This window comes from Macrotis lagotis, chromosome 5 (genome assembly GCF_037893015.1).
Source record: "Macrotis lagotis isolate mMagLag1 chromosome 5, bilby.v1.9.chrom.fasta, whole genome shotgun sequence".
Classification (NCBI taxonomy): domain Eukaryota; kingdom Metazoa; phylum Chordata; class Mammalia; order Peramelemorphia; family Peramelidae; genus Macrotis; species Macrotis lagotis.
The window spans coordinates 183,386,934-183,402,794 of record NC_133662.1 but is presented as its reverse complement, the minus strand read 5'-3'; the positions used below and the strand labels follow the sequence as shown (position 1 = coordinate 183,402,794).

The 15,861-nt window shown below is 33.2% G+C and overlaps 1 protein-coding gene across 5 annotated transcripts in view; it reads left to right on the top strand.

The window, feature by feature from the left end:
* C5H6orf118 (chromosome 5 C6orf118 homolog) overlaps positions 1–15,861 on the top strand; it is an 83,479-nt gene that overhangs the window by 51,170 nt on the left and 16,448 nt on the right. For all 5 annotated transcript variants that reach the window (XM_074190290.1, XM_074190289.1, XM_074190293.1 and 2 more), the window contains 2 exons: positions 11,363–11,544; positions 14,404–14,457. In XM_074190290.1, the coding sequence (XP_074046391.1) occupies positions 11,363–11,544; positions 14,404–14,457 (236 nt within the window). The remainder of the gene's footprint in view (positions 1–11,362; positions 11,545–14,403; positions 14,458–15,861) is intronic.

Below are 15,861 nucleotides of genomic sequence, written 5' to 3'. Positions count from 1 at the left end.
TTCCCTCATACTTCCAATTATTCTATAGTCTTGCTTTCAGCCACATGGCCTTTATCCACACTTCATCCTTCTAGACCTTTCTGCAGCTTTTGACACAATTACTTCTGTTTACCTCTTATTTATACTCTTGTCTGTAGTATTTCAAGATGCAAACCTCTCTCAACTCTCCTTTTATGTAACTGCTTCTTCATAGTCTCCTTTGCATATTCCTCATCTATGCCATGCCCCTTAACTATGGTTATCCCCTGAAACTTGATCCTCCATTCCCTACTTTTTTATCTCTTTATTATCTCCTGGGGGTAATCTCATTATCTTAATTGTATTTATTTATCAGCTCTACACAGATGAATCTCAGATCTCTATATAATTAGATGACTTCAGTCATCTCTAGTCAATTGGATTATCTATAGGTACCTCAAATTCAACACATACCAAATAAAACTCATTTTTATCAGAAAACCTTCCCCTCTTCTGGACTTTCATTTTTTAATCTGGGGTACTACTATCTTCCCAATCATTCAGAATTCTTAAGTCATTCTAATTTTTTTTTCAAATATTGCAATCTTTATATCATGTTTCCTAGTTTTTTCCTATGTATCTATAATTCTATTCTTTTCATTTCTTATGGTGCAATATTATCTTTGCATTCATGTTCCATAATATGTTTAGCCATTTCCACAATTTATAGGCTCCTCCTATAGGCACTGACTGGCATAGTGGAAGATCTTGTATCACTCAATGCACCCAAGATGGACAGATCTTAGTGGAGAATTCTGGCAAAAGGTGATCCTCTAGGGGGGAAAAATGGCAACCAATTCCAATATCTTTGTGAATAAGCCCCCATGGACAATGTTAAAATGATAAAAGATATGACACAGGAAAATGAGCCCCTTCTCTAGCATGCTATGGGGAATAGTGAAAGGCAACTACAAAACATTCCAGAAATAGCTGAGTCAAAGCCAAAAGGAAATTCAGCTGCATATGTATCTGGTAATCAAAGGAAAGTTCAAAGCTGTAAAGATCAATATTGAATAGGAACTTGGAATGTTAAGATCTATGAATCAGGGTAAACTAGATCAAGAGATGGAAAGATTAAACATCAGCATCTTGACTGCTGGTGACGTAAATGTGTGGGAATGGGTGAATTTAATTCAGGTGATTATTCCATGTACTACTGTAAACAAGAATCTCCCAGAGGAACCGTATTAACTCTTATAGTCAATAAAAAGTTGAAAATAGTGGTAGTGGGGTATAATGTCAAAAAAAAAGACTAAAACCAGAATATCTATTTGAATACAAGGCAAACCTTTCAACACTACAGTAATACAAGTCTATGTTCTAACCAGGGAAGCCAGAGAAGTCAAAGATTTTTGGTTTGATGAAGACCTTCAACAGTTTCTAGAAATAACATCAAAAAAGATGATTGAAATATTAGGAAAGTTTGGTTTTGTAGCACAGAAAAGCACTAATGACTAATAGAGTTTCGTCAAGATGACTCATTGATCATAGCAAACACTCTATCAATAACCCAAAAGGCAATGCTTATACATGGACATCACCAGATGTTTCAATATTGAAATCAGATTGATCATATACTTTGAAGTTAAATATGAGAAGCCCTTTATAATCAGTTAAATTAAGACCTGGGGCTAAATGTCTCAGAACATGAGCAGATTTTATTTGATGAAAATATTTTTTCTTTCTAGCATTTCCTTGTCTTCACCATAATCCAATGATTGTTGGCAATTTGATTCCTAGTTCCTCTGCCTCTTTAACAATAAATCTGATATATCTAATTTTCTTAAAAAAGATCTTTTGTCTTTTCCATTTTATGATTTCTTCTGTTTCTTTCATTGCTCATTTAAGAAAATATATCTTTGCTATTCTCTGGAATTCTGCATTCAGTTGGTCTATCTTTTCCTTTCTCCTTTACCTTTTGCTTACCTTCTTTCATCAGCTATTTGTCCTTATCAGACATTTTCCTTTTTTTCTGTCCTTTTTCTTTGGAATGATTTTGTTGCTGCCTCCTGTACAATGTTGGAAATTTTTGTCAATAGTTCTTCAGTCACTCTATCAGATATAATCCCTTAAATCTGTTCATTATTTTCATTTCCTATTCACAATGGATATTATTTATGTCAAATCTATTCTTGACTTTGGAAGATAGTGGAAGATAGAGGAGCCTGGTGTGCTATGATCCATGGGGTCACAAAAGGTTATATGCTTACTGAATGACTAAACCACAAGCAATTTATGTGTAACCTTTGTTTCTGATTCTTACCTACAAGAACAAAGTATTACTATTAATAGCATTTGTTTATTTTTGATCAGCCATATTTTCTGAGTCATTTCTCATACAGCCTCTTGATTTTGCTTTATTTTTTCCACTTATATGTAAAGATAATTTTTAATATTCATTTTTAAAAGATTTTGAGTTCCATGTTGTTCTACTATTCTCTTTTCCCTCCCCCTCCCTTTGACAGCAAATAGTCATATATGTTACACAAATATAAACATGATAAATATATTTCCTTATTAGTTATATTGCAAAAGAAGAATCAGAATAAGGGGAGAGAAAGAAAAAATAGAACAAAATTTTTAAAAAGTGAAAATAGTAAGCTTTAGTCTATATTCAGACTATAGTTCTTTCCCTGGTTGTGGATGGCATTTTCTATCACAAATCTCTGAGAATTGTCTTTGAACATTGTATGGTGGAGAAGAGTTAAGTTTATTGTAGTTGATAATCACATATAGCTGTGAAAGTGTACAATGTTTTCTTGGTTCTTATTTCACACAGTTCATGTAAGTCTTTCCAGGTTTTTCTGAAATCTATCAGTTCATGATTTCTTATAGAACAATAATATTTCATCACCTTTATATAAAATTTGCTCAACTATTGATGGCATTCTTTCAATTTCCAATTCTTTGTCACCACAAAAAGAGCTGCTATAAATATTTTTTGCATATGTTGGTCTTTTTTCTTTATTTTTGATCTTTTTGGTATATAGATATAGTTGTGGTATTGATGAATCAAAGGGTATGCCCAGTTTTATGACTCTCAAGGCAGTTCCAGATTGCTCTCCTGGATGATTAGATCAGTTCACAACTCCACTCAAATTGCATTAGTGTCTCTGTTTTCTCACATCCTTTTCAATATTGATCATTTTCCTTTTGTGTCATGTTAGCCAATCTGATAGGTTGAGGGTGGTACCTCAGAGTAGTTTCAATTTGCCTTTTTCTTATCAATAATGATTTAGAGCAATTTCCATGACTATTGATAACTTTAGTTTCTTCATCTGAAAATTTTCTATTCTTATCCTTTGACCATTTATCATTTGGGCAATGTTATGTATTCTGATAAATATGGTCCTGGTTTTTATATATTTTAGAAATAAATCCTTTATCAGAAATGCTAACTGTAAAAATTGTTTCCGTTTTCTACACTCCTTCTAATCTTGGTTGCATGTTTTTTTTTATTAGTGCAAAACCTTTCTAATTTAATGTAATGAAAATTATCCATTTTGCATTATAGAATGCTCTCTATCTCTTGTTTGGACTTAAATCCTCCTCTCTCCATAAGATCTGATAGATAAACTATTCCTTGTTCTCCTAAGTGACTTATGGTATCACCTTTTTTTGGCAAGGCAAAAATGACTTGCCCAAGGTCACACAGCTAAGTAATTATTAGGTGTCTGAGGCTCTATTTGAATTCAGGTCCTCCTGACTCCATGGCTGGTGCTTTATCCACTGCACCACCTAGCTTCCCCTCCACTGAGCCACCTAGCTGCCCTTATGTATCACCTTTTGTGCCTAACTCATATACACATTTTGACTTTATCTCAAGGTGTGAGATGTTGGTCTGTACCTAGTTTCTGCCATATTATTTTCTAGTTTTCACAGCAATTTATGTCGACCTAGAGATTCAAGTCTTTGGCTTTATCAAACAGTATATTATTAAGTCACTTACTACTATTTCTTTTGTATCTAATCCTTTCCACTGATCTACCACTCCATTTATTACACTGTACCAAGCAGTTTTGATGATTATCACTTTACAATATAGTTTTAGATTTGATATGGCTAGTCCACCTTTCTTTGCTTTTTTTTTTTTATAATTCCCCTGATATTCGTTTTTTGTTCCTCCAGGTGACTTGTTATTTTTTCTAACACTATGAAATATTTTTTGGTAGATTCCTTGGCACTGAATAAGTAATTTAATTTAGGTAGAACTGTCATTTTATTGTATTTGTCCAGCATATCCATGAGCAATTGACTTTTCCCCCAAGTTGATTAGATTTCACTTTATTTATGTGAAAAATGTTTTGTAATTGCATTTATATTGTTTCTGAGTTTGTCTGTTGTGCTCAGTTACTTTAATGGAATTTCTTTTTCTATATCTTACTGCTCATATGCTAAAGATATGCTGATGATTTATGTGGGCTTATTTTATATCTTGCTACTTGGCTAAAGATGTTAATTGTTTCAAATAGTTTTTTAACCAATTTTCTAGGTAACTGTACCTATTCTCCAAGTATACCAATGAACCAGGAAGAGACAAAACAAAGAAAATTATAGTCCAATTTCCCTAATGGATACTGATATGAAAATTTTCTAGGTATCCCTAAACATACCATCATATCATCTAAAGAGAGAGAGAGTATTTTGTTTCCTCATTTCTTATTTTAATTCCTTCAATTTTTTTTTCCTCTTAGTGCTAAAGCTTACATTTCTATTACAATATTGAATAATAGAAGTGATAATGGGCACCCTTGTTTCACCCTGATCTTACTGAGAATGATTCTATCTTATCCCATTATATATAATGCTTGCTGATGGTTTTAGTTATATACTGCTTATCATTTTAAGGAAAACTTCATTTATTCCTATGTTGTCTAGTGTTTTTAGTAGGAATAGCAGCTATATTTTTGATAAAAGCTTTTCCAGTATCTATTGAGATAATCATATGATTTCTGTTATTTTTATTATAGATATGGTCAGTTATGCTGATTGCTTTCCTGATATTAAACCATCTCTACCTTTCTGCATTAAATCTTATTTGATTATAATATAATATCCTAGTGATAACTTGCTGAAATCTCTTTGCTAAAATTTTATTTAAAATTTTCACTTCATTAATCTTTAGGGAAATTCATCTATAATTTTCTTTGTTTTGGCTCTTCCTGGTTTAGGTATCAGTACCATTTTTGTGTTATAAAAGTACTTTGACAGAATGCCTTCTTCACCTAATTTTTCAGATAGTTTATATAGAATTGAAATTAACTTCATTAATGTTTGGTAGAATTCACTTGTGAATTCCCCTGGCCCTGTGTATTTTTTCTTATGGAGTTCATTTATGGCTTGTTCAATTTCTTCTTTTGAAAGGGTTTAAGTATTTTATTTCCTCTTCTGTTAATTTGGGAAATTTATATTTTTACATTTTACTTATATTGTCAGATTTTTTTGGCATACAATTGGACAAAATAGCTCCAAATTATTTTTTTAATTTCTTCATTGGTAATGAATTTACCCTTTTTGTTTTTGATACTGATAATTTAGTTTTCTTCTTTCTTTCTTTAAATATCAAATTAACCAAAATTTTATCTATTTTATTGTTTTTTTCCTCATAAAATCAACTCTTAGTTTTATTTATTAGTTCAATAGTTTTCTTATTTTCAGTTTTATTAATCTTTCCTTTGATTTTCAGAATTTCTAATTTGGTATTTAATCGGAAATTTTTAATTCTTTTTTTTTAACTTTTTTGGTTGCATGCTCAATTCATTGATCATTTCTTTCTCTTTATTCATGAAGTATTTAGAAATATAAAGTTTCTAATAATTAATAACAGCTTTGGTTACATCCCACAAGTTTTGGTGTTGTCTCATTATTGTCATTATCATGGATGAAATTATTATTTCATTTTAAAAATAATTGCTTATTAACTTTCTACTTAATTTTTGTTTATCTTTTTATAATTTTTATTGCATTATGACCTTAAAAGGATGCATTTAATATTTATATCTTTCTGCATCTGAGTGTGAGATTTTGGGGCCTCAATACCTACTCAGTTTTTGGATAGGTGCCATGTACCTTCCTATTCCCATTCCATTTTCTCTAGAGGTCTATCATATCTAACTTTTCTAAAATTCCATTCACCTCTTTCACATATTTCTTATTTATTTTGTGGTAAGATTTATCTAATTCTGAGAGAGAGATTGAGATCTACCTCTAGTATAATTTTGCTGTCTATGTCTTCATTTACCTTTTCGTCTAAGAATTTGAATATTATGCCACTTGGTAAATCTATGTATAGTACTGATATTGCTTCATTGTCTATGGTACCTTTTAGGATGTCTTCTTCCTTATTCCTTTTAATTAGACAGATTTTTGCTTTTGCTTTGTCTGGGGTCAGTATTGCCATTCCTGCTTTTTTTAAAATTTCAATTGAAGCATAATATAATCTGTTCCAGCCTTTTGTCTGTATTCTATGTATATCTCTGCTTCCAATGTGATTCTTTTAAACAGCATATTGTAGGATTCTGGTTTTAAATCCATTTTGCTATGTGCTTACATTTTATGGGAGAGTTCATTCTATTTACATTCACAGTTATGATTATTAACTCTGTATTACCCTTCATCTTATTCACCCCTCTCCCATTTGCATTTTTCTCTCTCCTTTCACCCTATCTTTCCACAAGAAAAACTGACCTGCTATCCTAGAACCAGAGGGTAAAATAGTCAGTTGAAAGAATCTACCAGTCCCAGAATGAATGTGTCAAGGAATATTGTAGCCAAATCCCAGAATTATCAGATCAGGAAGAAAATACCACAGGGAGTCACAAAGAAACAATCCAAATACCAAGGAGCCACAGTCAGGATTACACAGGACTTGGTGGCTTCAAAATGAAAGGATCAAAGTTTTGTTTGGTTCTGACTGCCACTTCCCTCAATCAGCTCTCCCTTTTATCAGCCCATTCACTTTTCATTCCCCTTTTCTCTACTACTTTTATCCTCCCTTCTATCAACTCCTCTTTCCCTATTCTTTTTCCTTTCCCCTCTTAATTCTCTTTAGTTTAAGACAAATTTCTAAAACCAACTGTGGGTATGTGTTATTCTATTCTTGAGCCAAATCTAACAAGAGTAAGATTCAAGTATTTCTTATTCCCCTTCTTCTTTCCCTCTACTGCAATAGGCTCATTACATCCCTTCATGTAAAATAATTTACCAAATATATGATATGCCATGTCTTCCTTCCCCTTTCTTCTTTACCCAGAAACAGTTTTTTTAATTCCTTATTTTTTTTTATATCATCACATCAAAATCAACTTAGGCTCACACTCTAAGTATATGCCTTTTGCTAGAGATACAATTCTCACAAGTTTCAAGTGTTATCTTCCTGTTTAGGGATGTAAATAGCTTAATCTTACTTTTATAACTTTTTTCCCTTGTTTCCCTTTTTATTTATCGCTTGAGTCTTATAGTTGAAGACCAAATTTTTTTTTCTGCTCTTGTCTTTAGATCAAGAATACTTGAAACTCTCCTATTTTCTTGAATGTCCATATTTCTCCCCTGAAAGAACATGCTCAGTTTTGCAGGGTAGTTGATTTTTGGTTGGAATCCAAGCTCCTTAGCCCACCAAGTCCTGTGTAATCCTAACATGGCTCCTTGGTATTTCGATTGTTTCTTTGTGACTGCCTGCGGTATTTTCTTCCTGATCTGATAATTCTGGGATTTGACTACAATATTCCTTGACATTTTCATTTTGGGATTGGTAGATTCTTTCAATGACTATTTCACCCTTTGGTTCTAGGATAGCAGGTCAGTTTTCCCTGATGAGTTTTTGGAAAATGCTGTCTGGAATCTTTTATTTTTATTATGGCTTTCATATAGTCCAATAATTCTTAAATTATCACGTCAGTTGTTTTTCCAATGATTTATTTTACATTTCCTTCTTTTTTAAAAAAAATTAAAAAAAAATTTGCTTGAGTGAATCTTGATGTTTCATATAGTCATTAGATTTCCCTTGCCCAATTCTAAATTTTACACAATGAATTTTCTTCAGTTAGCTTTTGCATCTCCTTTTCTACTTAGCCAATTATATTTTTGAAGGAATTGTTTTCTTTAGTCAATTTTTGTGTTTCTCTTTCCAAGCTGTTAACTCTCTCTTGCATTCCTTTCATTCTTTTTTGGATAATTTTTCTACTTGATTTTAAAAATTCTTTTTGAGTTCTTCCAGGAAAACTTTTTTGGGCTTGAGACCAATTAATATTTCCCTCTGAGACTTCAAATGTAAGGTTTTTTTTCCCACTGTTCTCTTGCTTTCTTTTACTTTTTCTTTATTTTTATTATTACTTACATTTATTAAATTTTTTATTTTTCATATTTCTTACTCATTCTAGCCTTGTTTATGAGTTTTAAAATTGCACTTTGTCCTTGGGCCAGAACTTTTTGTCCCAAACCAGGGACATGCTCACACCCTTTCCATACAAGGGTCTCAGATATTAGTACCTTTCCCACTGTGCTGTGGTTACTCAGCCTCTTAATACTAGCTGTTCAGGGATTATGGGGTTTGCAATTTGCTTTCTACACTGGGACTGGAGGATTCACAGCTGACCTACTGATCCAGGACTGAGGGACCTAAGTCACAGATCTGCACTGCCACTGAGAGCCTCTAACTGTCTTCCCATGCATCCACTTATATTGGGCCATGTTCCCCCTACAACTGAGTGAGATAGACCTTTCCTAAAGCTGTTTCAAGATATGTTAAGCTGGAAAATTGCTCCTCTCAGTCTTTTTATGACTTTTGTCCCTCTTGAATTCATTTAGAGGTTTGTTGAAAATTATTTCTGAGGGAAGCTGGGAAGAACTCAGGGAAACTCCTGGCTTCTCTCCACTATTTTGGTTCCACTCTGTTAATAGTTTTTTTATATTTGGGGTGTTTTCCTATAGTTTTTACCTCTTGGGGATATATGCCTTATACTAGTATTACTGAGTCAATGGGTATGCTCAATTTAGTAAATTTTTATATGTATAGTTAAAAGCTGCTTTCCAGGATGACTGGATCAGTTCTTGAAACCACCATGAGAGTCTCCTTTTAAGGAAGATTGTATTGTATAAAATCTGTGCATGGATACCACTGTTACAAGATTAGGTCTGATGATCTGAAGCCATCATGATGGTCTTTCCTTAAAAGAAACTGTAAGCTTATAGAACATATTCATGGAAAAGACTGACATTAATCATTTTGATGCTTAATACAGCTACCTCCCACAAATAATATTTTGTCTCCCACCATTTTATTTTTCTTTCTGAGATACAAATCCCCCAAATAACATTTTTTCTACAAACAGCTTATTTTTTTAACCTGATAACAAACATTCAAATAAAGTTTTACAAGAGCAAATTGACCGACTTTAAGGGGAGGTACCCAAATTCAGACTATGAGAAACCCACTCTCAGAAGGGGGGGGGTCTATGGAGTTCACTTCCCCCTCAAAGGGAGCATATGTTTTTGCTAACCACAACTTTCCTGATTAATGAATCTTTGTTATTCCCTAAATAGTGTTGCCCTTAGGTGAGTTATGTACTATGTCAGTGTTTATATCTGAATTATATGCTCTATTCATTGTTTCTCTGTGTCTCCTTTTGTCTCTTCCCTACTGTTTGCGATAAAGTTCTATGTCCTTTGAGGAGGGACTCCCTTATGCCAGAGGATTGTCATAAAATAGTCATAGACCCTTTTGACAGTCTGGGAAAGTCTGTGGATTCCTCACAGTGTTTATAAATAAATTATATAAAATAATAAAATTACAAAGGAAATCAATTATGTTGAAATATATTGAAATATATCGAAAAAAGGTTTTAACAAAGTTCATGGATGACAGATTATAACTCCTTTAAGAGTAATCTAGTTTGGATAAAGAGTAGAGAGTGAGTATGCAAAGGGGATTAATGTGAGATAAGATGGGACAGACTAGTTGAATGCTGTCATATTGTTGAGGGCCTTGAATGTTAAGTATGAAGATAATAGATCCTATTCTGTAACTGCCTCTATATTTTAAAATTTGTTCTATGGTTTTCTGCTTTTACCTTTACTGAATTGTTGAAGTAATTTCCCAGAAGATTTTAGCTTTCTTCTCTTCAAAATCTTCTTTTTCCTTTGAAATAATTTAACAAAAGAGCAAAGATTAAAGCCAGAGTGTCTGCATGTCAGTTATTTCAATCTCCAGTGATTGCTTCTCATCTGATGGGAATAATTTTTCCCTTCTTTAAGGATCATACTTCCTCCATTTCAATTAGGTGTCTGATACTTTAGTGTTTAGGGAACACTTTGAATTCAATGACTTCTTAGTAATTATCACTCTCAGTATCAAATACTATGACACATACTATCACATATTTCTAGGAAATCACCTACAGAGCTCAGAAGGAAAATACACACACACACACACACACACACACACACACACACACACACACACAGAAATAACATTTTAAATATTGTGGACAGGTATTCCATTCAATGAGCATATTCTCTGAAATTAGAATTAGAAATGAAACTGCTGTTCCTTCACTCTGTCTCAGGTCCTTGAGTATCTCCCCATGCCTTGTGATTCCACAATCTCCCATTCATTCTCTTTACATTTTGTTCCTCGTGTTAAAGTGATTTTTAGAGTCCAAGACTTCCCTAGACTGACAAAGGGGTCTATGACTATTTTGTGACAATCCTCTGGCATAAGGGAGTCCCTCCTCAAAGAACACAGAACTTTATCACAAACAATAGGGAAGAGACAAAAGGAGATGCAGGAAAAAAATGAACAGGATATATAATTCAGACATAATGAATAACTCACTTAAGGAGAGTACTACCTTGGGGATAACAAAGAAATGACTTTAGCTAGCTTTTTAGCATATTTCCTTTGATTTTCTGACATTTGGATAGAAGTCCTGGTTCTTTGACTCTTTCTTGGGCATTGTGTAGAATATCATTTATGTACATTTTCCTCATTATTGTAACTATCTCAGATCCATTTGATTTCTTCAATTGCCTTCCTTTGAAAGTAATCTAACCCCCCTTTTCAGATATAATTGCTTAAAGATAGCTCACTTTACATTATAAGTAATTTGTTGGATTTTAAAGAATGATTTTTGACCATACACCATTGTAACCTTGTGTTCTGACTTTAAAACCCAATATTTTCCAAATATATATCTCTTCTTTATATTTAGATAACTTGCTATCAAAAAGCTTGGAGCCATATCTGAATATTATTTTGAAACACTAAAACTAAAGAAAATGAAATTTTTAAAGACAAAACTATAAGGCAATTTCTTCACAATCATATGTTCTACTTTTATATTTTCAGAGACATCTGAAAGTGAAATGACTAAAGAACAATTACTCACTTTGACTCAAAAAATTGAAGAAAAGAGATGCCAAATTTTAAATAAATGGGACGAAATATATGCTCTTGAAAAAAACATGAAGAACAACTTCATTCACATTACATTTGCCAACATTTCTGAGAATAGCATTAAAAGCATAGTGGTATGCCTTTCCTTAATTAATTTTTTAAAACATTGTATTTTATTGAGCAATGACAAGTATATCAACCCTGTTCCAATCTTTCCTTTGATTTAAACCAATACTGTTAGTAATTTGGTTGACACAGTTTCTTTTTCATCTACTCTTGATTTGACTTATTTGATTTGTATTTGAACAAAGTTAGCCATAATGTCATGCACAGTGAGGCTTTAAAATAATAATATTCAGTGATGGTGATGATGATGATAAAAAGTTTCCATTTATGTAACACTTTTTGTTTTCAAACTGCTTTACCCCTCACTGTCCCTTGATATCACTAAATGACAAAATGGATAGAGTGGTGGATCTGAAGTTAGGAAGAACTGCATCCAAATTTAGCCTGAGAAAATTACTTATTGAACTTATAAAATGAGGATAATAAAAACACCTACCTTAAAGAGTTAATATTTGTAAAGTACTTGACACTTTGTTCAATTAATGTTTGTTTCCTTCCCTCCCTCCCTCCTTCTTTCCTTCCTCCCTCCCTCCCTCCTTCCTTCCTTCCTTCCTTCCTTCCTTCCTTCTCTCTCTTTTCCTTTTTCCCTGTCCTATCTAACTAAGCTATAAAATAAGAATATTGGCTTCAAAGGATCATTGATTTAGAGCCTGAAGTAACCTAAAAGGACATCTAATCCAACAGAAGGATTCAAGTGGATTCAGTGACAGAATTTTAACTCAAACATAAGTCCTTCAGCTTTAGATCCATAATCCTTAACGTCAATTTTGGTTACTGTTGTGTCATTTCAGTTGTGTCTCTGTGATCCCATTGGTGTTTTTCTTGGCAAAGATATTGGAGTGGTTTGTCCTGTCCTTCTCCAATTCATTTTACAGATGAGATGGTTTTTTCACTTTATCGTGCTCCATAACTGTGGAGTCATAGAAGTAAATCCTTGCTTTGGGATGGCTGTTAAATTCAAACTGGTATTTTTGTTTGTTTAATAATACACATCAATATAACTCTGTGTTGTATGAGGTGTTTGCTCCGTTAGAATGCAAATTCCTTGAGGAAAGGGACTTTTTTTGGGTCTTCTTTTATCCACAGAATTTATCCTAGTGCCTCAAATATATTGTGTTCTTAAAAGATGTTTTTTGCCTGATTATGGATTAGTTCTTGGATCAAGGAATGTCTTGAAACTGTGTATCTAATTCTTAATTGGGAATGAATTGAGGGTCAAATTTCATAATTTTCTAGCATCAAGCTAAAAAATAAAACAAAAAATCAGCAAATAATTATTGAGTGTGTGCTATGTGTTGGTCATTGTGAGTCAAATGAAAATTTTCCAGAAGAATAGAAATAAGATGGTTCAATGTCATGTGTACATTGAGTATACCCTGTGCTGTAATAGTAAGACACATTTTTGCCATTATTTTAGCTGCTTCATGGACAATTTTGATAAAATTTAATGTAGAATTCACCCAAACTGACATTTGGAAGTGCTGAGATTCTAGTCCTGGACCTGCCACTAATTATAAGCATAATGTTAGGCATTATTTGGTATCTTTGAACCTCAGCTTCCATATCTGAAAAATGGGAATAATCAAAATTGCTCAATCTACTAATGAGAGCTTGTTATGAAGATCAATTGAGATTTCTGAGAAAGTATTTTAAAAGCATCCCATGCCAAAATGTAATACATTATTCTTATATAAGAATTTAGCTGCCCTTAAGCCCTCCTGTGATTTTGAAGTATTAAAAACCATACTTTTAAACATAAGATCTGATAGATTACCCTGATGGACAAGATGGCTATTTTCCAAAGATTATCATTTCACTGGGTAGAATGGATATCATGATTGGTCTGGAATCAGGAAGACTTATCTTTGTAAGTTCAAATCCAGCCTCATTTTACAGATGAGGAAACTGAGGCAAGTTTAAGTGACTTGTCCAAAGTCCAGACTTGTCCACATAACTAATTAAATATCTAGGCTATATTGTATTTACAAAGATGAGTCTTTCTGACTTCAGGTCCAGAATTCCATCCACTGCCTCATAATGTTGTTCAGTTATATCAGTAAAATCTGATTCTTTGTGACTCCATTTGGTGTTTTTTTGTTTATTTATTTTTTGCAAGTATACTTCTTTCTCCAGATTATTCCAGATGAGGAAATTGAGGCAAACAGGGGTTAAGTCACTTGCCCAGGGTCATACAGTTTCAAAGTACCAGGTTGAAGTGATTTGCCCCTTGTCATCTTACTGGTAAGCATCTGAGGTCAGATTTGAACTCAGGAAGATGAGTCTTCCTGACTTCAGACCTGGCTATCTATTCACTGAACCACCTAGCTAGCCAATATTTTTGTTGCTTATCTCCTTTGCCAAGAAATTCCTAAATGAGGTCCCGAAGAGATGGGGACTTGACTGAACAACAAAGAAAGGAAGAAAAATGAATTGGATATGCTATGAGAATTTCTTTTTTTTCTTTTAACATAGAGGACTATTATTTGTGATATTGGGTTCCCAAGGAGGCAGTGGAGTTTTTGGTCTTCAGAATCCTTTAGAAATAAGAGATCCTGCATCTCTGTCATATATGTATTTTTGACTCAAAGGTCCCATGGTGGCCTAAGCATCCTTACTCACCTCCTCTAAACTTCTAGATCTCATTAATAGCTTTCAAGTTGTGTAGTGGAATGCTTTCATAGGAAGAATTCATCATTGGTTAGCATCTGCTCTTCACAAGTTGAAATTATTTATTCAGATAAAATGTCATGCCACTTTTTGCATGCATTTAGGACATTAAGACATGTAAATTTTTCCCTAGGTTTTTCTGAACAAGCAATCTTTCTTAAAAATAAATAGCTAATCATTTCCTCCCATTTATCATTCAGACTGAAGCTACAAAATTGGAGACAGTTAATAAAATTTTAAAGAAAAGAATAATGGTAAGTTCTTTTAGATTTGATATTATATTGAGATTAATTTCCCTAGAATCTGCTTTTTCTATATTATCAATAAGTTGTCCTCCCCAATAGTTCTTCACCTCTTTGTTATGCAGAAGCAGTTATGCTTTACTGTTCCTTATCAAAAACCATTTACCCCCAGTTATTCAAAATCTGACATCTTTTAGTGATCTTTTTGTTTGCATTCTTGTAGTATTGTGTATGTTGTTCTTCTGTTTGTTCATATTCCAGTCTAAATAAATTGATACAATTCTTTTCTTGTTTTTCTGGAAATCTTGCTTTATCTTTGCTTTAACTTTGGTCCATACTTCTTAAGTTTTCTCTCTAGTTTTTGTAATAGTTAAATTCACACAGAATAAAGTGGGTCATAGCTGGGTTTTAGAAAGACAAATTACAAGATTTGAAACTTATTTTTTATTCTTGATACAACAAGAAATGTTCTTGATGAAAGAAAGATATAGTATATGAAGGATGAGTTGGAGAGGGGAGAGGCTGTACAAGAATAGTCAGGAACCTATAGAAAGAATCCATAAGGTGTTATAGGTGGTTATAGAAGGAAGCTAAGTTATATCCCTAATCTTTTCAAATTGATGTCATGGAAAGTGACCAAATGTTCTCACAGCATCCATTGGTGCTTTTGCCAGACAATGAGCTCATATTTAATGGATCACTGCTTTTGTCAGGCCAGTGTTCAGATGATGTAGGAGGCAGGAAGCCAAGATTATATACATTGAAGGAACAGAAACATCACGAGCAAACCAAATAAGCAAGCTGAGTCAGGACACACATAAATAATGAGAATTAGGACAAACAGCAGGTCATAAGCCAGGCAAGCAGCCAAGAACATGGAGGGCATAAAAACTAGAAGGTAAAACAAAGTATGTGGCAAATGAACAGGAACCAGGAGAGAGAATAAAAGACTAGCTGGCAGAAGAAACGAATCTCTGGTAATAGGACTTTGACAACAGAGCTAACCCTGAGCCATTACCCTTTAGAATTTCAAGCAATTCTTTTTTAAAATAGGAAAAGTATTTCTAAGTATGACTTACCTGTAGCTCTCAGGTAAATAAAACCTGGGATTATGGGATAAGGGAACCGAGAGAAATTCAGTTCCTAACAAATGTGATCCAGAATGTCATTTATATTATCATTGAATATCCATTTAGACTGGTCAAAACATTCAACAACTTTATATTTTCCAATTTTTATAACTATTATGTGATAATATATAATACTGTAATTAATTTTTTCCCAGTTTCTATAACTATGCCAATCACTGAAATTGTCTGTAAGGGGGCAGCTAGGTGGCACAGTGGATAGAGCACCAGCCCCGGAGTCAGGAGTACCTGAGTTCATATCCAGCATCAGACACGTAATAATTCCCTA